The sequence below is a fragment of the Cryptomeria japonica genome, chromosome 9 (genome assembly GCF_030272615.1).
Source record: "Cryptomeria japonica chromosome 9, Sugi_1.0, whole genome shotgun sequence".
In the NCBI taxonomy this organism is placed as follows: Eukaryota; Viridiplantae; Streptophyta; class Pinopsida; order Cupressales; family Cupressaceae; genus Cryptomeria; species Cryptomeria japonica.
This window is the reverse complement of record NC_081413.1, coordinates 642,373,315-642,400,251: the sequence shown is the minus strand read 5'-3', so window position 1 is coordinate 642,400,251 and position 26,937 is coordinate 642,373,315. Positions and strand designations below refer to the sequence as shown.

At 33.4% G+C, this 26,937-nt stretch overlaps 1 protein-coding gene across 1 annotated transcript; it reads right to left on the bottom strand.

Annotated features, from left to right (window-relative positions):
* Positions 1 to 12,772: 12,772 nt before the first annotated feature.
* Positions 12,773 to 14,283, bottom strand: LOC131030976 (ER-bound oxygenase mpaB). The gene is made up of 2 exons (XM_057961957.2): positions 13,714 to 14,283; positions 12,773 to 13,622 (listed from the first exon to the last, which is right to left on the bottom strand). Exons 1-2 carry the CDS (start codon positions 14,154 to 14,156, stop codon positions 13,028 to 13,030), a joined length of 1,038 nt encoding a protein of 345 aa, XP_057817940.2. The 5' UTR covers positions 14,157 to 14,283; the 3' UTR covers positions 12,773 to 13,027.
* Between the last annotated feature and the right edge of the window lie 12,654 nt (positions 14,284 to 26,937).

Below are 26,937 nucleotides of genomic sequence, written 5' to 3'. Positions count from 1 at the left end.
GGGACAATGCCATAGACGTCACTAATGCAGCTTTATTAGGCGTTAAGTGCAGTAGTTCAACACGATGGCATTACCCGTAAGCGTGACCCAGAGGCACTATATATACCGAACGCTGCTAGGTTTTGGTTTCCTGACTTCCTTTATTTAGTTTTCTAACTAAGAAGCTATGAAAACATCATGCTTGAAAATAATCATGAAATGAATGTACATAATTAGACATTGCGAAGTTTAATTAATTGAACAACTACTTCGATGGCATTCAAATACCATTTGATAAAAAAAATACTATCCTTCTACAACTAAACTAATTAATATATAATGGTATGATAATGACAATTATGAACTCACATATTAAAATGTGTAACTTGCATGAAGATGATGGAAATGTAACTTGCTCATCAATGAATGCAAATTAATATATAATAAATGTGTATGATGCAAAAATAGTGTCGTTCACATACAAAATTAAGCAATGTTTACTTCTATCGTGAGAATAATTAATTATAGAGTTACTAGTTCAAAATGAGCAATTAGTTTATACTTTTGGCAATTTTACATCAAATCATAATAATAAGACTTAATTGTTTTAAGTGAGCCTAAAATTACCGACCAAGTAATCCAATAAATCCTCAAATGGATTGAGAGATTCCAATTATTCATAATAATTTAAAATTACAAATCTATTACACAATAATCCTAATCATTTATAAATTTACCTAAGTTTAATTTACTAACCTAAAATTTAACAATCATTAACAATTAAACTTAAAATTTAAACTAAAGTAATTACTAACAAATTCCAATTGCAATTTAAAAAATATTAAAAAAAATCTAAATACATAAAAAAAAATGATAAGCGAACTTGTTTTTTTGATAGTTAATAGGGGGGGTGGGGGCCACGGGTCCCATTACCCCTGCAGTCCTATAGGTGCAGGCCCATAGGGTTGAGGGGACACTGTGGGCCCCTCCACTCCCCCTGCACCCACTGTCGTGACAGTGACCGCAGGGGTAGTGGAGGGTACCACTACCCTAACAGTTACTAGTACCATTGTCCCGACGATTACGGTATCTCCGCCTCCCATGTGTTGACCGCCATAAATATAATTTTTGATAATGCTACGCGTTATTTTGTATATATATATTTTTGTTAATTTTTAATATTTGCGATATATATATATATATATATATATATATATATATATATATATATATATATATATATATATATATATATATATATATATATATATATGGTTTCTTTTTTTTCATTCTAGTTTATTTGATAGCATAAGAGAGAAATATATAAACAAATATAACAGAAATGTTAATGTAAAACAAATGAGAATAAGAATTTTATTCACAGGGATGGGAGATAATAAAGAAATTGTTTGAACCCCCAAATAAATACATTGTGCTTGAAATTGAGGCAAGCAATACAACAAGAGGAGATTTTTTTTTTTATAAAATTTCTCTCATGACAGAGAGGAAAAAGGAAATGGATTTACTCTCAGGATTTGAATAAGTTTGGGTACATATGAACAGATTTAAAATCAAAATAAGAGATTTCCATTTGAATGATTTTCACCTGAAGAACTCAAGATTTTTACAGTAAGTTTTATTTACAGGAAAACATGATAATTTTAATTTATTTATTTTTATTCATAGTAAGATTTACTGCCAGGAAAGAAAGGAAACAAGAAAACAAGAATCCATAATTAATCTTTCTTTCCAATAAGTTTCATTCACAGGAAAATAAAATTTCTTACTAGAGAAATTAATTCATTTATTCTTGTTCACAACAAGATTTACTCACAGGAAAAAAATTAAAATAGGAAATGAGATTTGAAATTTATCTTTATTCCAGAGAAGTTAATTTATTCGTACATGAGAAATCAATTTATTCACAGCAAGATTTATTCATAGGAAAGAAATGAATAAAACAAAATAACAAGATTTGAAATAAATCTTTATTTCCATTTAGTTTCATTCACAGGAAAACAGATTTTCATACATGAGAAATTGATCCATTCACAACAAGATTTGCTCATAGGAAAGAAATGAATAAAACAAAATAACAAGATTTAAAATAAATCTTTATTTCCATTTAGTTTCATTCATAGGAAAGCAAATTTTCATACATGAGAAATTGATCCATTCACAACAAGATTTGCTCATAGGAAAGAAATGAATAAAACAAAATAACAAGATTTGAAATAAATCTTTATTTCCATTTAGTTTCATTCATAGGAAAACAGATTTTCATACATGAGAAATTGATTCATTCACAACAAGATTTGCTCATAGGAAAGAAATGATTAAAACAAAATAACAAGATTTGAAATAAATCTTTATTTCCATTTAGTTTCATTCATAGGAAAGCAGATTTTCATACATGAGAAATTGATTCATTCATAGCAAGATTTGCTCATAGGAAGGAAATGAATAACATAAGAAACATGATTTAAATAAAAGGAGGAGAACCTGGATACTTGAAGCTTGATGTAGAATCCTCTCCAAACCTTCAAGCCTAGCCTTCCTTGATCCTTCCTTGCAAGCTTGGAAAAATTCTTCAAAACAAACTTAACAATCCTACAACGAAAAATGAGACTACCAAAGAAGATCCTACTACTAAAACTTGGGAAATTTCTTCAAAACATAATCAACTCCCTTTTTTAAGAACTTGCATACAAATATAGCAAAAAACCCTTAATTCCACTATCTAGAGAAATTAATTAAGAATGGGATTCTTTTCCAATATTGGACTCATGCAAATTGATTAAAAATCTAGTGGGGGAGTTACATGCAAGGCATTGAAGATTCCTCTAGAAGCTTCTAATTCCTCCTACAACATGTGGGGAATAATATACAACATATTACATTGTTAGTTAGCAAATATTGGAATAATGGAATAATGTACAACATATTACATTGTTAGTTCTCTTTGCAGTTACATTCATTACAATTGGAGTAACTATATTTAGGCCTTTATAAAAGTGTATCTCCTTCATTTAATAGATCATTGAGCATTTTATCTATCATTGGTGTGAGACCATAATAATATTCTAAGCTTGTGATTCATGAGAGTGAGTGAGGAAAAAGACTTGGAAGAAATTATTTCATGGCATCAACAAAATGCAAATTAAATTCATGAGGAAGCATGAAGGTTGTGAATATGTTAGAGGGATAGTAGTGTAGACGTTGAAAGGAAATGTTACATGTGATAAATGTCGGTTTAGAGATATGTCCAAAACTTTGCAATAAAGAGTATCATAAACTTGTCATATGGTCTATTACTAATAGGCAAATAGAATTTGGACATGAAATGCATTAATAAAGGAGAGGTATTGAAATGTATTGACTATGACTAGACTTATATCTTTACAAGGGTCAATAGACAACTTAATGAAGCTATATGTGTTAGAGTTTAGTATAGATTGTTGTCAAATAATTAATTGTTTGTTATTCAAGAGTTCACGATTGAAAACTTGAGAATTTATCTTGAAGCTACACTCTTATTTAACTTGACGGAGCTTTGCTTGATATAGGTCTATTTCTTCAAAGAAAGATCTTCTAAAAAATATGTATTTATTTTATGCAATCAACAAGTTTTGTTGTATAAGTCTTAAGAGGGCTCCGTCACAAGACAAAATTTGTAGATTTAATAGATACATTTGCAAGAACAATGTAATGACAGGGGGAATGTTAGCATAATGTACATTGTTTGTTGTTAATTCTCCTTACTTTTACCTTTGTTACAATTAGAATAACTATATTTAAACTTATATAAAAATGTATCTCCTTTGTTTAATAAATCATCAAACATTTTATATATCAAATATAAAATGTCATTATTTGACATAGAATCATATCTTTATGAGAACTTAAAACATGAAACAAATACAAAACCATTCCATCATAGTATATAATAGTAGAGGAGGGAGGATAATTGACCACCAATGCAATAGTAGAGGTGCGAGGAGGAAGATTTTGAATTCCCAAACCCAAGCAAAAGAGAAAGGGGCATCTACATTGAAAAGTGCGCATGTTTACTACATCTGCTCAAAACGGACAATTTACTGAAAGAGAGCTACATTGAAATGAAATTTCACACGTTTTACTAATTTAGAAAACACAGTAATATGCGTATAATGCACTGTACCAATTTACTAGGGTTTGATGGCGATGGAATTTGTAAGAAAATGGACAATGCTTCTATGAAACAAAGGTTAAATACACCATCATCAATAAGGTAAGGCGTATTATTTATTTTATTTTATTTTATTTTTCATTTTTTAATTGTAAGAAAGGTAAAGTATAATTGTATGTCATTTAATAAAGATTACATAAAAAAAGGCAAATTCACAACTACCAATAAAGTGGGGTATAGTTTTTATTTTTCATTTAAATTTCTATTTCAATTCTTTATTTTTTCAATTGAAATAAAGATGAGTTATACTTGTATGCCATTCAGTAAAGATCTCCATAATCATCAACAAGGTGAAGTATAATTGTATGCCATTCAATGAAGATTTTGTTGTGCACTACCAATGAAGTAGCAACATCTAGCAGCAAGGCCGTGGTGCACATGGCATGACACTAGTAGTGGATGTAAGTAAATTAAGAGCTTGAGCATAAGGGCTAGTGAGGAAAGTAAAAGAAGGTGGTAGAACAACTAATTAAGGTAATAAAGAAAGAGCTAAAAGGTATTGGCATATACTTTAGGGTTGAGTGTAGGATCATTATGGATGCACATTCTTTTATTAGGTGGCAATGAAAACAACAAAAAATATATTTAAACAACTTAATATGAAAGTTTGAATGAGTTATTTAAAATTTTTGAAAAAATATGCAGGAATAGAATTTGTAGAAAATTGAATGTAGTTTTGAAGTTGTTATGTTTTTCAAAATAAAAATCATTTAATAAAAATTGGTAATTTCAATAAAGCAATACTAAAAATTTCAAAAATAAATAAAGAGTTGATGTTATTTCGGTCAAATTCTGTCATAACCCAAAATTTCTTACTTTAATTAGTTAAAACAAATAATTATAATTAGCTTGTTGAAAGTTAACTAATGGTAAATGACACTATGTGGATCTAATTAAGAAGGTGCAATTTCATAATCAAATGGCATTACATGTAAGGCATTCATAATACACTTTTCATGAAGGATAGAATACAAGAAAAAATTGATAGCTCATGCTACATCAAGACATCCTTGAAATAAAGAAGAAAGCTTCTTTTATAATTCACGATGTCAAATAGTTTGTATATGGATGAAAACTCAAAGTGAATGACTTCTTCTACATGAAATAGATGAACGTATGGAATCTATAGAAGGCATAATCAGAGTTAAAGGGAGGAATCTATTCTTTTTTGGGAGCAACTTGCCACTCGAACAAGGAGGAAAAGAGTCACATGGTCTTGTTTGCTTGGCAGGATGTGAAAACTGATTATAGAGAAAGGTTCTTACCAGGTCAAGAGGAATCTTTCCTGAGAAGGAATAGGTCACTAGTTGCAAGATAATCATATTTCCATTTAATCAAGAAGAGAGGAAAAAATACAAACATGGTGCAAAATTCAATTGACAAAGTCTTACAGTGTGCCTTATTCTGATTCTAAGTATGACAATGTCATATCACCATTCAACAATGCATACAATGTTAGATATATTAATCTATTATAGCTACATTCTTCATGTTAGAATATCAAAGCACGTTTTTGAGAGGATAATAGGCTCGAATCTACCAATTTTCTCTCTTGCAAGTATTTACGTCTAATAATTTCTTTTTTTGCTTATCCAGCTATCATCATAATCTTGAGACCACATTCCTATGGACATTATATCAAACAACCTTTATTCACCATAATCTCTGATGTTCAAGCTTCGGTGATAGTGGTAAGAGACATTGAAAAAGGAAGACAAGTTGTCACTGATTTATTTGATTTCACTCAAGGGTCTATAGATTTGAGTTCACTCTCTCTAATTCAAGCATTAAAGCTAGCAACTCTTGCACAAGCAAAAGCTAATGTGGACTTACTCAAGTCCCATACCATAGATAAAGATTTGATAACATTGGCGGCAAATGCATTTGATAAAATTTTGCCATCATTTAAACTAGATATAACTAATACACCCTCTAGTAAGCTTAGAAGTATGTTGAATGTTGTAGAATATCATCTTGTATCTTTGGAGAAGGTGGCAAATGCTAGAATTTTAGCTCAATGTAATGCTATGAGACTGAATTTTTTTTTGCAGATGATTAAGGGAGATAGGGTAAGTTTTATAACCATTATGAAGAATATACAAGATGCATTAGATGAAGGTGGCCAAATGTATAATTCATGTCTAATTTTGCCAAAGTTTACCATTGACATTGACAAGAAAATAAAAGAACGTGAAGAGCAACTAGCTAGCATATCTCAGTCATATACACCCCAATTAGTCCCATCTAACAATTTTGAAGGTAAAGTTATGAGTATATAGGATAAGATTAAGAGTTTAAATCAAGAGAAGGACAAAGTGGGAGAAGTAAGAAGCCTTATCACTCCCCAGATAGACTCATTGATCACCAGTATGCAATATGCTACAGATGCACTAAATAAGAGTGTTTCGGTAGATCGCAGAGGAGTAGAGACGCATGCCTATATTTTTAGTGGTATGCTTAGTATTTTGGAGAGTTTGAAGAAGCATTGGGATAACCACATGCTGAGCCTAAAGACAAATTTTGGAAATATTTTCAAGCTTTTGTAAGTCATTATATATATTCCTGTATATAAATTTTCGTGAATTCATCTCTTTGGCATTTCTATCAAAGAGGGAGAGAGAGAGGTGAAAAATGGTGCAAGTCCTTAGAGGAAGCTTGTTGAGCTTGTAAAGTGTTGAATAATTTTTTAGTTTTGAAGATTTTTGAGCCTTGAGTGTAGACTTCATTTTTCGTATTGCTGCCATCAATGCCAAAGGCGAAGATTGTTGGAAAGAGACATTGTTCCAGTGTAGATTGATGTATGAGAAATTCTTAGGGGTTGTCATTGATGGAAACTCGGTCCAAAAATAATATCCGGTGCATGTAGATCTAATTTACCAAAGTCATATTGTTCATGAGGCATAAGTTTGGAAGGTGGAACACAGTTACCAACAGAGTATGAGTACAATGTGCATATCTTAATTTTGGTTGTAGTGACAGAGGTAGATGATTCTAGGTTTTAGGAAGATTAATTCATAATCCTAATATTTGGTGTTGATTCATGTGCTAGACTAAAGGTCTGGTATCCAGTAATTCTAGTAGAATGGAGCTATTTTGGTGTAACATGTGGTGCAGAATCTTTGGGTTGATTTTGGTGATTGGTTTCGTGTCTAAGGTGATTTGGCTGAATTGTGGGAAGCTTGTTATCATCTTGTTTTGGTCCGCATATAATTTTTTGGTCAGATTGAGCCGACTTAAGGTTATAGTTTTCATGTTGCATGTTATGCAGTTTTTGGAAGCCGACATGAGAATTGATCTATTTTGTTGGTGCAGATATATAAGATCAATTTAGTTGAACATTTTTATGAATGTAATGAGTGCAAGAAGTCTATATGAAAAAATATGCGGTTTGGTGAATGTGATTGAAGGTTTTGATGGTTTGGTGTATGACAATGCACAAAAAGAAAGAAAAAATACAGAACAGTTGCAGATTCAAACTAGGCCTAACCAAAATTTCTATTCAATATATTTAGATGCTATTCTTCAATTCATTCATTATTGTAATAATTTGTAATTGACTGTAAGGAAGTGAGCCTTCCTCTGGGTTGTAGCCGTTTTGTAATTTAGTAGTGAGCTCTAGGCAGTGTACTTGAATGCACTGCATTACCATTCATGTAATATTATCATACTCTTGATAAAAGTATAATAATATTGTGGGTTCAAATCCCATTGTGGGTTTTCCATTTTGGGGATTCCATGTAAAAAAGTTGGTGTTATGGTATTGTGGTTGATTGGTTTATGTTTTTGAATTTTTACTTTCATTCTTATGCATCCAGTGGTTCAAGAATCATGTTAATAACTTTGTAAATTGTAGAACATTGATTCACCCCCCTCTCAATGTTCATTGATTCCAACATCATTAACTCTGCCTTTTATCTTTTCTCAGTTGTCCACAATACTAATGAAATCATTGTTTGTCGTCTAGGCTTTATCATCATACGCTTTGTCAACCCAAGTATTAGCCTTGGCTTTGGCCTCAACAAGAACCTCCAACTTGTTGATCTTCCTAATAGCAACACCTAAAAAATCACTCGAGCACGCCATCTTTCCATTTTAAATCATCGTGGATATCCTTCACAAGTTTGGTGAGGAAAATAATAGAGCTCGGGGGCTTAGTGGGTAAAGGATTTGTAGGGGGAGGGAGGGTTAGCATCATTGGGAATATTCTTGGTAGGGGACCAATCAAAACCCATGGTTTTAGATGATTCGTATTCCTTAGAGGAAATACAATCAGAATCTGGATAGTCAACAATTTCCACCTCCTTATGCTCCTCCAATGGGGGTTCCAAAATTGGATAGAGTCACAATGAGGTCAACATATAGATTGGGATCGAGGGTGGACTCAACTTCACCAATAGGGACCCCACACAAGGGATTTTAGTTCAAATAAAAATAATATGACCTACCAATAAGAAACTGGTGTAGGGGGGGTTTACCTTTAGCAATAGCATTAGAAATAGACTGAGTTAGGGAATACAAAACCTAGTAAGGGAAGTCAATCCTTACCCCATATGGCGCAGATGGTTAACCATAGGGAGCAACTAAAGGTGAAATCTCCTCTTCCTGCCATCAAGTTTGAAGTATTTCATTAAGAGAAGGGAAACCTCCTTCTACATACCTCGGACCTCTTCATGATTGTAGCCACTTTGCAATTTGGAGACCCCTTCACTAGCTTGAAAAAAATAATCAAAGTCCTCCTTGTAGTTTCCTTAGGTTTTTTAGGGAAGGGGACACCATCTAGAGCCAACCTAGTAATGAGATCTAGGAGGGAAAATTTGAATTTTAAATTAAGTGAATAATCAAATCTGAAATAATAATTCCAAATTAGACAACCCCGAAGATCAATTTTAGAATTAAAAATTAGGGTTTTGTGAATTTAACCTCTAAATTTTAAAAATTCAATAAAAAAATAAACTTGCAAATATAAATTTTAATTTGAAATGCATAAATAATCAAATCTAAGAACATAAATTAGAATTGCAGGTGTGAGGAGTCGAGTACACTAAAATGTTTTGGTGAAAAATTAAGGTTTCTACCATAGAAGGATGAAAGGCACTAATTTTTACTTAGGAAACAACAATTAAAGAGGGAGGTAAACTCAATGGATCTATCCACAAACCAACAAAGGGCTATGAATTCTATTGGATTTACTGGATTTGATTGGACTATCATCTTTTAAGTTGAATTGTGAAAATGTTGAAATTAGGCTAAACGTATTGGAATTGATGTAAAAAATGCATAAACAATAAGCTATAATCATCAGATTGAGCCACTAGCCTAGATCTGAGGAATATAAATGTATTAAGATCTATTCTCACAAGGAGCTCCTAATTTGTCAAGACCAGAGCAATGGTCTCTCTAGTCTGCACTTTCCACACTCCAATGGGGGATCAATTCATCACTATGAATAAAGCCAATTGTGAATATCGTAGGTCTGTACCTTCTCTTGCACATAGCAGAGAAGGGAAATAGGTTGGGAATAGGGGTTTGCCTACGTCAAACCCTGGTTTAGAAATTAACCATGAAATAGAAATGAAATATGATTGAATTACACTAAAGGAAATGCTCTCCTCTTGAGGGAGATGCTAAATAATGAATGAATCACAAATTCTATACCTCCTTGTGAAGTTTTGTTTGTCTTCACATATAATTATGGTTTCATGAAGTATTCAATAACATATAACATGAATGTCAACTCCAATGCTTGAAAGAAGATTAATTGCTTGCTCACTTTAATTTGAATTCTTGATTGCTTGAATTGATGTGTGTGTATGCTCAATTCTATTGAACATATATCAAAATAAGAAGGGTAGACATTTTTCTATACTTGCACATCAAAAAATAACTTAATTTTCCAATGTGAGATGACATGGGGTTAGAATTCCTACTCAATTCTTGTGACCATCAAGAGGCCCAAGTGGGTCTTAATTAGGAGGACCAAGGAATTGGGAGGACCAAGGCATTGGGTGCTTTGGTCCTGAGGGGACTAGGGCGCTAGTGCCCTGGTCCTAACCAATAAGGCACCATAAAATAAGGGGGAATAAAGTGCAGGGTAAAAAATATGGCAAATATGTATGGTGTGAGCAACATGAAGTCTTTGATTAGGCCTTGGGACACAAACGCCAAGGTGAGGGCCCAAATGAGGACAAAATTTTAAGGGAGTACAATTTATGCTACAAGATCTATGATAGGTTGTTTTTTTGTACTTGATTGCTTCTAGACCTTATATTATGGATGCAATATGTATGGTTCCTAGATATCAAGCAAATCTTAAGAAATCTCATGATGTGGCGGTCAAAAGGATATTCAAGTATTTGAATGGGACTTTAGTTTATGGTCTATGGTTGGGCCAAATATTTTTAAATGTTTTGGAATACATCTTGAACATGATAGTATGATGTGATAGTTGTTAAATAAATAGACTCTAGCAAATGTAAAAATATTCAATTTAGGGTATGAAAATTGATGCATTTTAAGAAACTAAATAAATAGGCTTGAATAATGATGTAACATTAATCAAAACTTAATGAGATGTTACCAATACCAACTTGTATTGTATTATCCATGATAGCTATGGTTAGATATATTGGCGATGGTAATATATGAGTCTGCAAGAGCACAAAACAAAGGGTGATTTTTTCGTGTGAAAGATGCATAAGGGAACATCTTTGTAGATGGAAAACAAATAGAACTATGTTGAAATGAAGTATTACAAGTATAAATTTAAAAGAAATAAAAAAATTAATGTGAATTATAAATATTTTAAATATTCAAAACATATGTTGAAGTGTTTTCAAGTTTGATCTTTAGAATTAAAATATTTTGTTCCCTTTTGAGGGTTTATCTTTTAGGTTTTTACACTAAAAACGCTAATCCTTATAGGCATCCTCATGCATTGGTGGACTTGAACTCATTTATCTATTTTTGTGATGGAATTTTTTGCAAGCTTAGTGTTCTCTTGTGGGGTCCCCATTTTATTAAGAAAAATATGTTCTACAATAATATTTTTTAAATGTGTATGAAGAGGAATGCAAATGTAGGCAAAAAATGTTTTAGTAAAAGGGAGAATAATAGCTTATAGAAAACTAAGGAAAAATTTAAGTTTATATTTACTTAATTTGGTTTACACGATTCATTTCTCATTAGAGATAATTTCTACTAAACTATTGAAAAATAGGTTAACAATAAACATAAATTGACTCAAACTTGAAATCATAACATAATCTAGTAATATGATACTCTAGGGAAACACCATTTATAAAAACATATCATACTTAAAGATGATTTTTGTATGCTTTCTTTGTAGAACACATTCTTTCCCAATTCCTTTTGTGAGGCATTTGTAACATCTTGATTTGTTGTGGTGGTTATGTTTCTATGGAATATGGCAAACATTGTAAATATTACTATATATTTTTGTTTGACTACATCATTATTGTCGCTATAAATTTTCTTTGGACTGACTAACAAATCCAATATAGGATTTCCTATAATAGGTACATTATTAAATTTATTATAATTGCTAATTTTGCATAGATCAGTTAGGATTGAATCTAGTACTTTTAAATTATAGTTTGTTGCAATTTTAATTAATCATTGAACAATTAAGACTTCAACTTAGGATATCATATTTGTTGAGGTGGTTATAATATTTTGATTTTTGATTTGTACTAGCAACTAATTTTTCATGGACTAGGCTAGACTACTTAGGACATCATATTTGTTTATTAGTTTTAAATTTAGTGCAAAATTTGCAAAAAAAATCTTTTATCATTTTATTTTCAAAATCTAGGTTTTAAGCTTTATTTTACTATACCATCTTCCAACAATTTACATGATATGTTATTGGAATTTGTCAAAATTTTGTAGCCATCCATAATCCATACCCACATACTAGTTTAAAAAATGATTTTATTTTGAAAGTTTATCTTAAAACTTTCAAGTCCATTGAGATGGCAATTTTGGTGGTTATACTATTTGTTTGGGGAAGTTTGCAAGTTACCATCCATGTGGGTTCCATGTTGTAGGCTGGGTAAGTTCATAGTAAAGCAAGTGTGGAAAATAAACATATGTTTAATTTCTTATTCAAATTTACAACAGAATTCTATTGGAGTTTATTGTATCACAAGACAAAGAGAACATGGAACTACTCCAAATTTTGGTTCTTTCAAAGCTAACTATGACACATGGTAGAACCTTCAAACACTTGAATGAATTTCAAATAGTTATGCTTGGACTTTTAGTGTTATCTTTGCAATACCTGATAAGGCATTTAAAGACTTATCAAAGATTTCAATTAGATAAACTATAATAGGATCATATTGGAAGTTTGTGGCATCAAAGGATGGAAGAATTTCCGTCATCTCAAATTAGCCTCTCACTTTGAGATGATGCTTTATTAAATAAATCATCAAATATTTTATCTATTGAATATAATATACCATTATTCGACCTAAAAGTCATACCTTTAGAGTCCAAATAGAAACAAAAAACATAGAAACAAATACAAAGCTATTTGACAATATATAATAGGAGAGGAGGGAAGATGATCATCGACCAATGCAATAATAGAAGTGAGAGGAGGATCATCCTGATCATCTGACTTTTCCCATACATCAGCGGGATTCAGAAAATCTACAAGAGCATTCCAGCCATATTTAATAATATAAGTAATAAAGTTTGAAACTCACCACCTAGGTGGTTAAACCTTCCAATTATTTATAGCTATGGCAGATTTTGAATTACAATGAGAACCCGAACCCAAGCAGCATGCTCATTAAGTCAAATCTTTTTTATATAAGAAAAAGGACACAGCACGGTCCCATCACCCAGCTTGCCCATACGCCCCACTGGTGCATCTCCCACATGGCTCACCTTGTACCCATCTGGATACGCGCATGGATTGTAAACCTGGTATCTCAATTTGTACACTTTCTCATCTTCCTCTTCCTCTTCCTCTTCCTGCAATGGAATCCTCTGGGTCGACCAACTCACTGGTCTCGGAGGTAAAAGCCAACGCACAAGAGTGCCGCAGCAGAATTTGGCAATACTGTTCACAGTCCAGATGAACCAGAATGGCTGGCGTGGATAGTCCATTGCATTTACCATCCTCTCCTCACACAAAGCAAAGACGGCCCATTTAGCCAAGGGTCGGAGTAAAGCAGGCACCGTGGACAAAAACAGCTCTAGAGTGTTGTCCGCAAGGACTTTGTTGGACTTGGAATACACCATGTGCGAGGCTTCATATTGTCTGCTAAACCGATCCATCTCCTCCAAACTCTCTGGAATATTTTTAATGCCCATTCGTACTCCAATGTCATGCCAAACTATAAACTGCGCCTCCTTCTCTCCTTCAGTCCACTTTCTGAAACCGTACCTGCAATTTAACAGACCATGAGTTGCCCACATCATGGATCCTTATCTAATCTAAGAGAAAAACTCAAGAAAGATATATAGGAAAGCCTTACTTGATGGAGAATCTGATGGGCTCGAGAATGAATAAACAGAGAGAATACACGAAGTCATCGTTGGAGATTTTGTACTGGGCATGGATGAAGTTGAGACGTCGGATGGCACGAGATCCCCTGCGGCTGTCGACGTGATGGAGAACGAATTCGTCGATCAGAATTCGGGTGTCATCGAAGCGCTTGGTGTCATCGTAGCGTTTGGTAGCCCGCAATATTCTGGAGATGGAAGGAATTGCCTCAGTTTTGAACAGTGCGAATTGGAGAGCTATATCTGAGAGAAAAGCGAATTCTACGTAATTGGTGAGCTTGTAGAGAAGCAGAGGATTCTGTTGTGGAGAAAGAGAAGCCATGTAACGGAAGCGCTTGGCCCTGAAAAAGAGGCAGCAAGTTTTCCATAGCAAAAGCACAAAGCCCACATAGCATAGAATAGAAGAGATGGCCATTTTTTGGAATTCAAGATCTCACCATGCAGGATTTTGCAAGGCTCATCAACATTATAAACTCTATAAAAATGGAGAAAGGGAGGCTACACTGAAATTGTAACATGTTTTTTTTTTTTTTTTTCCCGTACCCGCAATTATCGAGTAGCGTATTTCCAGACCACAAACACAGAACCCACAATTCCACACTACAAACAAAAGGCCCACAATACGTCACTCTGATTGAAGTTGTAAGCAAGGAAAACAAATCTTTGTGAACGCACCGAAATTGTCGGAATGCATGAACAACGGGTGTATGCGAATCCCTAACAACACAAGTGACCCTAAAGAAACTAAGGTGTATTAAAGTGAAGCTCAAACTAAGGTGTACACGTAACAAGAAGCACACATAATATCAAAACAAAGGGATGGAAAAAAGGTTGTCAGCGTAACGAGAAGCTTTTGAATTTACATATATTTGATTTTAATTATATATATATATATATATATATATATATATATATATATATATATATAATACGCCAACAGATATCTTTTTCGAGGCGTTTATTAGAGTTTAGGGTACATGATAAAAATAGGCGCCTCGAGAAGGATATCTCTCGTCGTATTATATATATGTGATTAAAATCAAATATATGTAAGCTAGTAGCAAGTTGCGGTAGAACATGAGAAACAATAAAACACTTCAAAATAGAACTATATAATATTAATGTTTGTTGCAATAATATGTAATATTATTATTGCAATTATTATTATTATATTATAATATTATTATATTATTACGTAGAGATATATGAAATTTTAAATATCTATTTAGACTATTTAATATAATATATATGTGTTGCAAGATCAAAGCAAATACTAAAATCTAAGATATATTAAACTTTATTTAATGATAATATATAACTAATTATAATTATAGTTAGGGTTTGGGTCAGGATTAGGGTTGTTAGGGTTAGTGTCTAGATTAGAGGGAGTTATTGTATTATAGATAAAATAATAGTTAACGATTAGAGTTATTATTGTAGAATAATGCTTGGGGTAAGGGTTCAAGTTCAATTAGAATCAGTATTAGGATTAGGGTTAGCATTACAACTAAATTAAGGTTAGAGCTAGTGTTATGACTCGGGAAGGGTTAAATTAAAGGATAAAGCATGTTGTCGGGTAGGGTTATATAATAGAGCTTTGTTTGAAGGTTAGTGTTAGAATTTAATTAGGGTTATGGGTTATGTTAGCATAAATATTGGGGATAACATCAAGCATAGGTTGGATTTGCAATCAAGGTACATTAAGGTTATGGTTGATGTTCAAAATAGGGTTTAAATAGTAATTACGGTTAAGGTTAATTTTAGGGTTAGGATTATAGTTAGGGTTAAGGTTTACTATTAATGATCTTAAGTTTATGGTTAGGGTTTAATGTCAGGATTACAATTATGTTTAGGGTTTACATCAAAGTTAGGGTTAGAATTAAGGTTATGGTTCAATTACATTAAGGTTAGGGTTAAATTGGTATTAAAGTTCTATTAGGATTAGGGTTTGGGCTACCTTAAGGTTAGGAATAGATTAGGATAAAAGTTCAATTTGAATTAGGGTTACATTTAGGGCAGGATTGTTGTTAGTGTCAAGGTTTACGATTATGGTTCAGTTAGAGTTAGGATTACGGTTTGGATGAGGATTATGATTAGAGTTATGGTTAAGTTTATTTTGACATCATGGTTGGCATCAAGGTTAGGTTTAGGATAATGGATAGGCTTAGGGTTAGGGTCATAGTTAGGATTTGTTGGCAATTGACACTCTATGGGTTGGTTTCATTATGTTGTCATTGATGACAACATGATTTTGGGTTCTGGCTTCATATGGTGTACCTGGAAGAACTTCATAAACTTTCTACTGGCACCGGCGGGATAGAAGATTATTTAGTCATCGATAATGCAGGCCAACATTGTATAGCAAAGGTCATCGGTATTAGAGGCCGACACATCTTGGATCTGACATCGGTGAATAGGTTTAATGGTTATTCATTTGTGTTATCTGGCCGGCATGTAATATGATATTGTATATCTTTGTAAGATGACATAAGCCATGTAAATTATATAGGGTATATAGGTCAGTTTGATATATCATTTTGTAATATGGAATATATGGATATGAATGGATCAGTATAGACATGGAAATGTAATATGATGTGAAATCATTCTAAGAGACTATGTGTGTGAGGAACTCATTGTAAGGGTTATTCCGGTACTAAGGTTTAGGGTTTTAACCAGAACATACAGAGCTTAAACCAGGACTGTATTCTGGCATAGGAGATGCTATATTAAGCAGTTCTTAATTCTTTGGATTGTTGTCTAGATTGTTATGTAGTCAGTGAGGCTCCTATTGTGATTTAACAGTGTGCTCTAGGTTGTAAGCCTTCCTGCAAGTGCAAGCCCATCATATATTGTAATATCTCTTCATATGGCTAGTGAATTGATATTGTGGGTCACAAATCCCACCGTGGTTTTTCCTCTTTGAGGTTTTCCATGCATAAATCTATGTTTTATATTTCTCACTTATATGTTTGTCTTATTGGTTGCATTACTTATTTCAATTATGTTTATATTGGTATACTGGTTGGTGTATGAATGTTTTGTTAAGATTAAAATCTTCTATTCTAGTATAACACCGATTCACTCCCCCATCTCAATGTTATTGGTTTCCAACAATTGGTATTAGAGCCTTGTGCCTCAGAGGAAGTTTAACAACTTGAGGAAGATCCTGAAACCGGAATCATTGAATATGGCTTTGGAGAAGTAGCTTGAGATGCCACTTGAAGATTATGATGCGGAAAGACTGAAGAACTTAAAGCTACAAGATGAGTTGAATTCTACTAAGAATTCATTCTTGTCCTACAAGAGAGACTATCATCTCTTCAAGCTAGGAGGAAAGAACTTTTGCAAAATTAGGATGATGAAAATGCACTTAAGGAACAATGTCAAAAATTGAGTCAGGAGAACATGGTTATGAAGAATGAAATGCAAACTATGACTTTGAGGATGTCTAAGGATATTGAGGACATAAAGAAAAAAGAAGAAAGTCTTGTTGTATCCCTAAAGAACAAATTTGAATAATGTGGTAGGTTGACTCATGAAAATGAGATGTTGAGGACTGATTTGGTACAATCCCAAAGAAATAAGAAAGATCTTGAGAGACAAATGATGATACCAAGAGATGACCTAACTGTTTCTAGTGAGTACGAAGAAAAATTCAAGATCAGCTCAGCACAGCTTGATGACTTATTGAAGAGACAGAGGTGAATTGGAGATTCTAGTGGACTTGGATTTGAGCAAGGATAGAGTTTTAGTACTACTAATGATGATCAAAACCATAAGGCATCGGTAAGACAAATTAATGCTTATAAATTCAATGGTAGATGTTTTGTTTACAATAAATTTCGACACATGGCTACGAAATGTAGAAATAGGGCAAATCAGAACCCTGATTCTGCTCTCGGTAAATGTTCTAAATGCAATAAGTTTGGTCATAAGACAAAAGATTGTAGAATGAATGTAAAATGCTATACATGTACAAAATTTGGACATATGGCTTATCAATGTGTCACGAATCGTTTATTTAATATTGGGCAATTTAAAGATGTAAGGTGATTTTGAAATTCAAAATAGATTAGATCATTCATAATCTAGTATGAGGAAATATAATATGCTTTTTACTCCTGCAAATGACATGAAATTCAATATTATTTTGGGTTTGTCAATGCTGATAAAATTTTGAGTGCAAGTAATGTAGGATGAGGTGAAGGAGGTTGAAGGCAAGAACACGAATCAGGTAGAATTGCTTTTAACTGAACGACTTCGATAGAAAAGGGAATCTTTCACACACCACATTAGGATTTATAATTTGCATATTGAAAATGTGGATGATTTAAATGATCTTATGGAGTGTTTATTCAAACTGAAATGATGAAATTGGAATGAGTAGTATATTGATTTAAATAATTATACATGTGTATTGATTGCATGATGTGAGTGGTGATTGAATTGAATTTTTAGTTGATGAGTAATGGTGAAATATTAAGCTTTATGGTTAAAAGAGATAAATGTGTAGATGATTCGAAAACGAATATCGACCCTAGGTTTTTATGTCCTTCTTGTTCAGGTATGTAAATGTATGAAAAGAGTACTTACAAGTTTAAATTTTGTAAATTGAATAATAGTCTAATGTATATATATGAGAAATTTATTCAATCATATGCATATATCAATATCCAATTATAGCGAAATTTGATTTCGTCAAGACTTCTATTTATACATATACGTAATCATTTGAAATAAAAAATATATACGCATTATGTGTATGTGAATTCTAATGATAATTCGATCATAGACTTATAGATAAGAGTGTAATTATCAAATATGTAAATAGGTTTGAGGAATAATCTATTTTATAAAACTCCATAATATATATATACACATTTATATATATTGAATATTTAATTATGTTTAAGTGATTATCTTCTTGATTTATGATCATGACCATTCAAAATAATGTATTGTATTTATGAAATTAAACTAAGTAATGAAAATTCGATATATATATGTCCAACAAAAGGGTTTATTAAAAAAAAACAAAGTTTAATGTTAATATTAAAAGAAGAGTCATTTAATATTATCACTTTATTAAACATACCATATTACACATATAATATAATATATCCCTTTATAAAACATAACAAACATAGGGTGGCGGGTAGAACAAGGTGGTCGACCATTTAAAGCAAATGAAATAGCCGCTTTGGTTGATGTAAACTCCTCCACCCACGGTAGCCCCTTTGGTAGGTTAGTTAATAGTTTTCCTCCACCCATGGCAGATGTTGTTAAACCCTTTAACGCAGATCAAATGGTGGGAGGCTGAGTTATTTAATGTAGGCGTAGCTTAAGCAAGAGACCACCTCTACCACTATCAAAACATAAGCAACGTGCAAAACACTTCCTCCATCCACGATGGTCAAAGCAATACACAGCACAATGGAGACTTAAACTCTCCCACGACTTGGCATGCAACATCATCTCTGCGGTGGATAAGCTGAAATTGACAGAGTCCATGTAGCAATTAAGCTCCAACTGAAACGGTTGGAGGTTTTAAACAATAACACTCGAACTTGCCACTTAAGAAGGATGATATTTAATCCAACTACTGCATGGAGAATACAGTTACAACCGCATAGTGGAACAGTAAATTAGACCCATAGGATAGCAGCAAACATAGCCACAAATTTGAATAAATAGACGTATGCACACACTCATTTTGTCATTCTTCTTACACGAGATTAGAAGAGCGAATTTCTTGAAGGGAGAATTAGAATAGTTTGAGATAGAGGAAGATTAGTTTGATAGAGAAGAAGAATAGTGTAATAGAGAGGAAGAATAGTTCGATAAAGAGGAAGGATAGTTGGATGCAGTGAAAGAATAGTTGAATATTATCGTGGAGATTGATCGATAGAGAGATAGTTGGATAGAGATAAGAATAGTTGGAGAGAAAGAGAGACTTGCGATCAAGGAGTTGAATCAATTGATGAAAAAGGACAAGGTCAAAAGCTTACAATCCACTCTAAGTTTCCAAGAGGTTAGAATGCTTTGTTTTTCATTTCATTTTTAATTGTTAAATTTGGTATAAAATGTGTTGAAAAGGAAGTTTAGATAATAGATATGTACGTCCAAATGGGTATCGATTATTAATATTGTATTTGAAATGCTTTATAAACCATTGTGGAATAAAAGAAAAGAATTTACAGAAAAGAGGTTGTTAATATCGTACTTTGCACAAAAATATTTAGTTTTAATTCTATTTTTAGAATGTGTTTACCTACTTTTGTTTACATATGAGATTAATCTCATACATGTTTAACACCTTCTATTGTACGTACTTTATTTTAGATGAAAGATTGATATTAAGATCATTGCTTATAAAGGTTTATCATTTTTATGAAAGATTTTTTTCGAAAGATATATTAGACAAGTAATGATTAGTAAGCAACAAAAATGATATCTCAATTTTTGTTTTAAAAGAAAGATTGTATTCTCAAAAGAATTTGTGTTTGAGGGAATCAAGCTAGGGTTAAGCTTGAGTTGGAAAAATTTACCTTTCGGGACGGGTGCCGAATGTGGATGCTTTAGGGAGAATAGTTGCTTTTTCCAACTATTATTTTGTTGTGCATGGCATATACTTGGCCGAATTATTGTTTGAATTAGTTGTAGAAGAAGACGGAAATTCCTTATTTATACTCTCTACCACATCCTAGTATGATAGCGAATGCTTGTTTCTAACAATGAACTAGGAAAAATTAAAATGCATATATTATCTAGGCATGCACCAGATTCCCTCTTGCTTTTGAATTCTTTGGTTAAACGAATTCGTGCAAGGTCGGGTATTCTCGATTGAACAAGAATTCTAGGGAAGCATAAGCTTCAAGGTTGGGTGGAAAAAGTGCTTGATTCTTGTTCTTGTCTGCATTCGAAAGACAGAAGGAAGCGACTGAGACTAAAGATTGACGGATGCATCTTTTTGTATACTCTTAAGGCAATTTGGGAAGCCTAAGTAGAAAATGAGAACTTATTTATATTGGATATTGTATTATTCATGTGCATATTTGATGTTTGCTGATATTTTGTATAAAATATGCTTAAAGATTGAAATTTTAAGTTTATTTATGAATAAAGCGTAGTGTAGGGTTAGATCCTAGATTGACGTCTTTACATTTTGGTATCAGAGCCTAGGTTTTATAACACTAGGACCTATATGAGTCACTTCGCTAAGATAAATCTAGAAATTAATAGCTTTATGTTTTTCAGAAATGGTTCGCACCAAGCAGATAGCCTGAAAGTCGGTAGCAGGATATGCCCATTACTTGAGGGTTAGAAAGGATCCTCAATCACCTGTTAAGCCGGTTTTGGATGATGCTCCTTTTTAAGCAAAACCAATTCCAAAAAAGAATATTGTAATAGGAAAGGACCCTATAGAATGTCATACTGAGAAGAATATCCCTGAAAAAGAGAAATAGCCTAAGTTGGAGTATTCACCTATCAGGCCAATAGTGATCAATTCTGAGGAATCTAAGGGCTATACCCCTCTAAGTGAGACTGAATCGGAAGGATATACCCCATTAAGTCCGAATGAGTCAAAAGAATCCACTCCACTGACTCCTCTCAATGAGTGATGTAATGTGTTACAACACTTCAATAAAATGTCTTCCCTTGTACTATAGAATAAGGATGTAATCTCTTCTACTATTAAATAAAGATGTATCCTCTTCTATTATCAATAAAGATGTCTCCTATAGTATTTTGAGTTAAAATTGTGTATTCCTTAATGATATCTATATATATACTTGGAACCTAACTTATATAGTAAATGGGAAAGAAGTAGAATGAAATTATTTGATATGGTTATGTTTTAAATTTATATTGTTTTTCTTAATTATTCAATAGGAGTATTAAACTCTCTAGTTCCTTTATAAGGCTATAAGATAGAGAATATTATAAAAGTTACAAAAGATGTAACATAGCAAATATGTCTTTTATCACTAAGAATTATCAATATCTCCCTGTTGCAAAATTAATATCTAGAAATGGCCTCAAGAACCACAAGGGCAAGGTCAAGTAATGGGAACGAAAGGTTCGATCAAATTCTTGATTTGCTCAATCAGCAAAGTGCAAGGATGAATGATCTCGAACAAGAGGTTCAAAGGGTTGGAGAATTCCGACAGGAAGCCCCTATGGTTGAGGAGCAACCTGACAATCAAGCCAGAATAGAAGAAGAGCTGGCAAAGGATTTAAAAAGGATAGCCCCGCCATAGTTTGATGGAAAAACAATTGGCGATGGTGCAGAAGCATGGGTCATTGAAATGGAGAAATATTTTTGTCTCCGCAACATGTCAAATGAAACCAAGGCAGTTTGGGCTGCTTATCAGTTGTCTGGTGAAGCTGCTACTTGGTGGGACAATGAAAAGACAGAAAGGAAACTACAACCAAGAGAGATCACTTGGGATTTGTTTTTACAATCCTTTAGGAAAAGGTGGCTTCCACAATTATTCTTCGACAAGAAGATGACATAATTTCAAAACCTTACTCAAGGTAGTATGATGGTAACACAGTACTGGGAGAAATCTACTAATCTCCTTAAGTATGTTCTGCAATACCAGATGGATGAAAGGTTCCGCATTTGGAAGTTCATTTTGGGACTAAGAACCCATATAGGAGTGGAGGTGGACATCCATAATCCATTAACCATGGAGGAGGTATATGAAAAGGTGACTAAGCAAGAGAAGAAGTTACAGCAGTTAGGGAACCTCCGAACGAATGAGAACAACCGACCGAATTTTGGGAATCAAAATTTCCAGAGGAATCACAATAGCAACAATTGGCAGATAAAAAATCTTAAGAGGGGACCCAACACCCAAGAAAAAGGAAAAGAAAATAAGTATGGAAATAAGAAAGCAAACTATAACACCAATGCTCGACAAAACATGGACAGAGGAAGGTCAGGTGGCCATCCTAGTCCTAGGGATGGGTGTTATAATTGTGGGGGAAATCATTATGCCTCCAATTGTCTACAACGTATCCCAACACAAAGAGGATTATATTAGCAAGGATCCCCCCAACATCAGATTCACGCTGTTGTTGACAATCGTCAAGCTGATTTCCAAGCCGCACCTATCCAAATTATGGGTAAGCTCTTTGGACAAACAGTTTCTATTTTAATAGATACAAGAGCTACTGAATGTTATATTGATCCGCAAGTAGTTTCTAGAATATCTATTAAACCTGGTTATATTTCAAATTCATGGATGGTTCAATATGGAAATCGAGCAGAAAAGAGGGTAGATACTTGTCTATTTTGCAGTGAATTAGAACTTCCTAGTTTCCAAACCCAAGTTAACCTTTATGTTGCACCACTAGGATCATATGATGTGATCTTAGGTATTAATTGGTTGACTGAACATAAAGCCATAGTGAACTATGAAGATAAGGTCATTAGTTGCATGGATGATTTTGGGAATTCTGTTGAAATTTTTGGATCTCAAAGTCCTCTTGAATTGAGATACATTTCGGCAATGCAACTCAAGAAGGCCCAAAGAAAAGGATGTTCCATCATTGCCATCATAGTTAATGATTTTAATAATGTAGAAAAAAGTCCTACCGATTATCCTGTCCTTGCAGAGTTTCTAGATGTCTTTCCAGAAGATCTTACCAAGTTACCACCTAAGAGAGAGTTCGATTTTTCTATAGAACTCTTACCTGGAATGGAGCCACAATCTAAGGCTCCATATAGAATGACAATGACATAATTGTATGAGCTTAAGGCTCAATTGCAAGAATTGCTTAGGCAAGGTTATTAGACCAAGTGTATCCCCATTGGGTGCACCAGTGATCTTTGTAAAGAAGAAAGATGGTACTTTGAGGTTATGCATTGATTATAGGACGTTGAATAAAGTAACCATCAAAAACAGATATCCTCTACCTAGGATAGATGAATTATTTGATCAAATGAAAGATGCATCTGTATTCTCCAAGATCGATCTTCTATCCAGATATCGTCAGTTAAGGATTAAGGATGAAGATATTCCTAAAACTACATTCCGAACAAGATATGGAGACTATGAATTCATAGTTGTACCATTTGGTTTAACTAATGCCCTAGCAGCATTGATGATCCTCATGAATAGTATTTTCAGAGAATACTTGGATGACTTTGTTTTAATCTTCATTAATGACATATTGATCTATTCTAAGAATGAAGAAGAACATCTGAAGCACCTGAGGATAGTTTTACAATGATTGAGAGATCATAAACTTTATGGGAAATTCTCTAAGTGTGCCTTCTTTCAGGAAAAGCTGCAATACTTAGGTCATGTCATATCCGCCGAAGGAATTTCAGTGGATCGTTCAAAAATAGAAGCAATACTAGATTGGCCAACGCCCCAGAATGTTTTAGAAGTTTGGAGTTTTATGGGACTTGCTGGATATTATAGAAAATATGTGGAAGGATTTTCCAGGATAGCGGCATCAATTACCTCACTTCAGAAAAAGGAGAAAAGGTTTGAATGAACTAACAAATGCGAGGAATCATTTCAACTCCTAAAGCAGAAATTGACAACAGCACTAGTATTAACAATACCAGATCCCAACGGACATTTTGTAGTAATTACAGATGCCTCAGGTGAAGGTATGGGAGCAGTATTGATGCAAGAAGGAAAGGTGGTTGCATATGAATCATGAAAGCTAAAACAATATGAGATGAATTATGCTCCGCATGATTTAGAAATACTAGCTATTGTGCATGCATTACAAATGTGGAGGCATTACCTCTTAGGGAAGCCTTTTGAGCTTAAAATGGATCATTTAGGATTAAAGTATATTTTTACACAACCTAACCTAAATGCAAGGCAGAGAAGGTGGCTTGAATTTTTAAGTGAGTATGACTTTGGTATTGAATATATCCAAGGGAAGGAAAATAGAGTAGCTGATGCTCTCAACGAAAGAAGACACCTATCTACAATGGTTACAACAAGGACAAATTTGAAGCAACAAGTGTTGCAGAATCTTTCCGAAGATGAACATTATATAAGAGTTAAACAAGCCTTGGAAAGAGACTCTTCAGATCATCGCTATGATGGATATGAGATAGAACCAGAAGGTATTTTGAGATATCAAGGAAGGATGTATATACCAGAAGGAGGAGAGTTGAGGAAGTTGATCTTACATGAGATGCACAATACACCTTATTCAGGACACCCTGGAATAACAAAGATGGTAGCTGATTTGAAAACATTGTATTTCTTGCCTAAACTCTAGAAAGAAGTGGTTGAGTATGTAGCACAATGTCTGGAATGTGAAAGAGTAAAATCTGAACATGTTCATCCAGTAGGCCTTCTATTTCAACATGTTATACCAGAATACAACTGGCAGGTAATCAATATGGATTTCATCCAAGGATTACCGATGAGTAAGAATAAGCATGACACTATCTTAGTAGTGGTGGACAAGTTGACTAAAGTTTCACATTTCATACATGGTAATCTAAAAGATGGATCATTTGTTCTTGCCAAGAAATTTGTGCAAGAAATTTTTCGATTACATGGAGTTCTAGAAACTATTATATCTGATAGGGATACCAGGATGACTTCCACATTTTGGACAACATTGAATGCAGCATTGGGAACAAGGCTAAATTTTAGCTCAGCATATCAACCTCAAACTGATGGCCAAACAGAAAGGGTTAATCGGGTAGTGGAGGATCTTTTGAGAATGTATTGCATGGATCAGCAGTACAAATGGGAGGAGTACTTGCCCTTAGTTGAATTTTCTTATAACAACTCCTTTCATGCATCATTAGGTATGGCACCTTTTGAAGCACTCTATGGGCAAAAATGTCGGACACCTATCAGCTGGAATAGACTAGAAGATAGGATCATTATTGGTCCAGATTTACTTAAGGAAATGGATGAATAGATCATGTTGATTAAGAGTAGATTGAAGGAAGCAGCTGATCGACAGAAGAGTTACGCAAACCAATATAGAAGTCTTAGACAATTCACTGCAGGATATAAAGTCTTTTTGAGAGTCAAACCTCATAAGACCTCTATCTCGTTTGGAAAATCATCAAAATTGGCTCCAAGATATGTGGGACCCTTTGATGTACTAGAGGTTATCAATCCAGTTGCTTATAGATTAGCTTTACCCCCTACTCTAGCTCAAATCCATAATGTGTTTCATGTATCTTTATTGAAACCTTACAATGCTGATCCATCTCATATTCTTCATTGGCAATCCTTACAGGTTCAGGATCCAGGGGTGGTGCTAGTGGAGCCCAGCCGAATCCTTGATCAGCATAGTGTGAAGCTACGTAGCAAAGATTTCATTCAGTATAAGTTTCGGTGGGACCAATATTCTAAGGATAGTGCTACATGGGAGGATGTTGAGATGATTGACCATCATTTTCCTCATTTGCTTTCTTAGGAAATAACTGTTATTTAATTTTGGATATTTGGAAACAATTATTATTATTTTATGATGTAAACTTGGATAGCTTGTATGCTCTTGGTATTATTATTTGAATTTTAGGTAAAGATTGACATTTTGTGAGATATTATGGTTTTGTGAATATTGATGAGTGGCAAGACATCGAGACGATGTCTCTTCCAAGAGGGAAAGGATGTCACCAATCGTTTATTTAATATTGTGCAATTTAAAGATGTGATGTGATTTTGAAATTCAAAATAGATTAGATCATTCATAATCTAGTATGAGGAAATATAATATGCTTTTTACTCCTGCAAATGACATGAAATTCAATATTCTTTTGGGTTTGTCAATGCTGATAAAATTTTGAGTGCAAGTAATGTAGGATGAGGTGAAGGAGGTCGAAGGCGAGAACACGAATCAGGTAGAATTGCTTTTAACTAAACGACTTTGATAGAAAACAGAATCTTTCACACACCACATTAGGATTTATAATTTGCATATTGAAAATGTGGATGATTTAAATGATCTTATGGAGTGTTTGTTCAAACTGAAATGATGAAATTGGAATGAGTAGTAGATTGATTTAAATAATTATACATGTGTATTGATTGCATGATGTGAGTGGCGATTGAATTGAATTTTTAGTTGCATGAGTAATGGTGAAATATTAAGCTTTATGGTTAAAAGAGATAAATGTGTAGATGATTTGAAAACGAATATCAACCCTAGGTTTTTATGTCCTTGTTCAGGTATGTAAATGTATG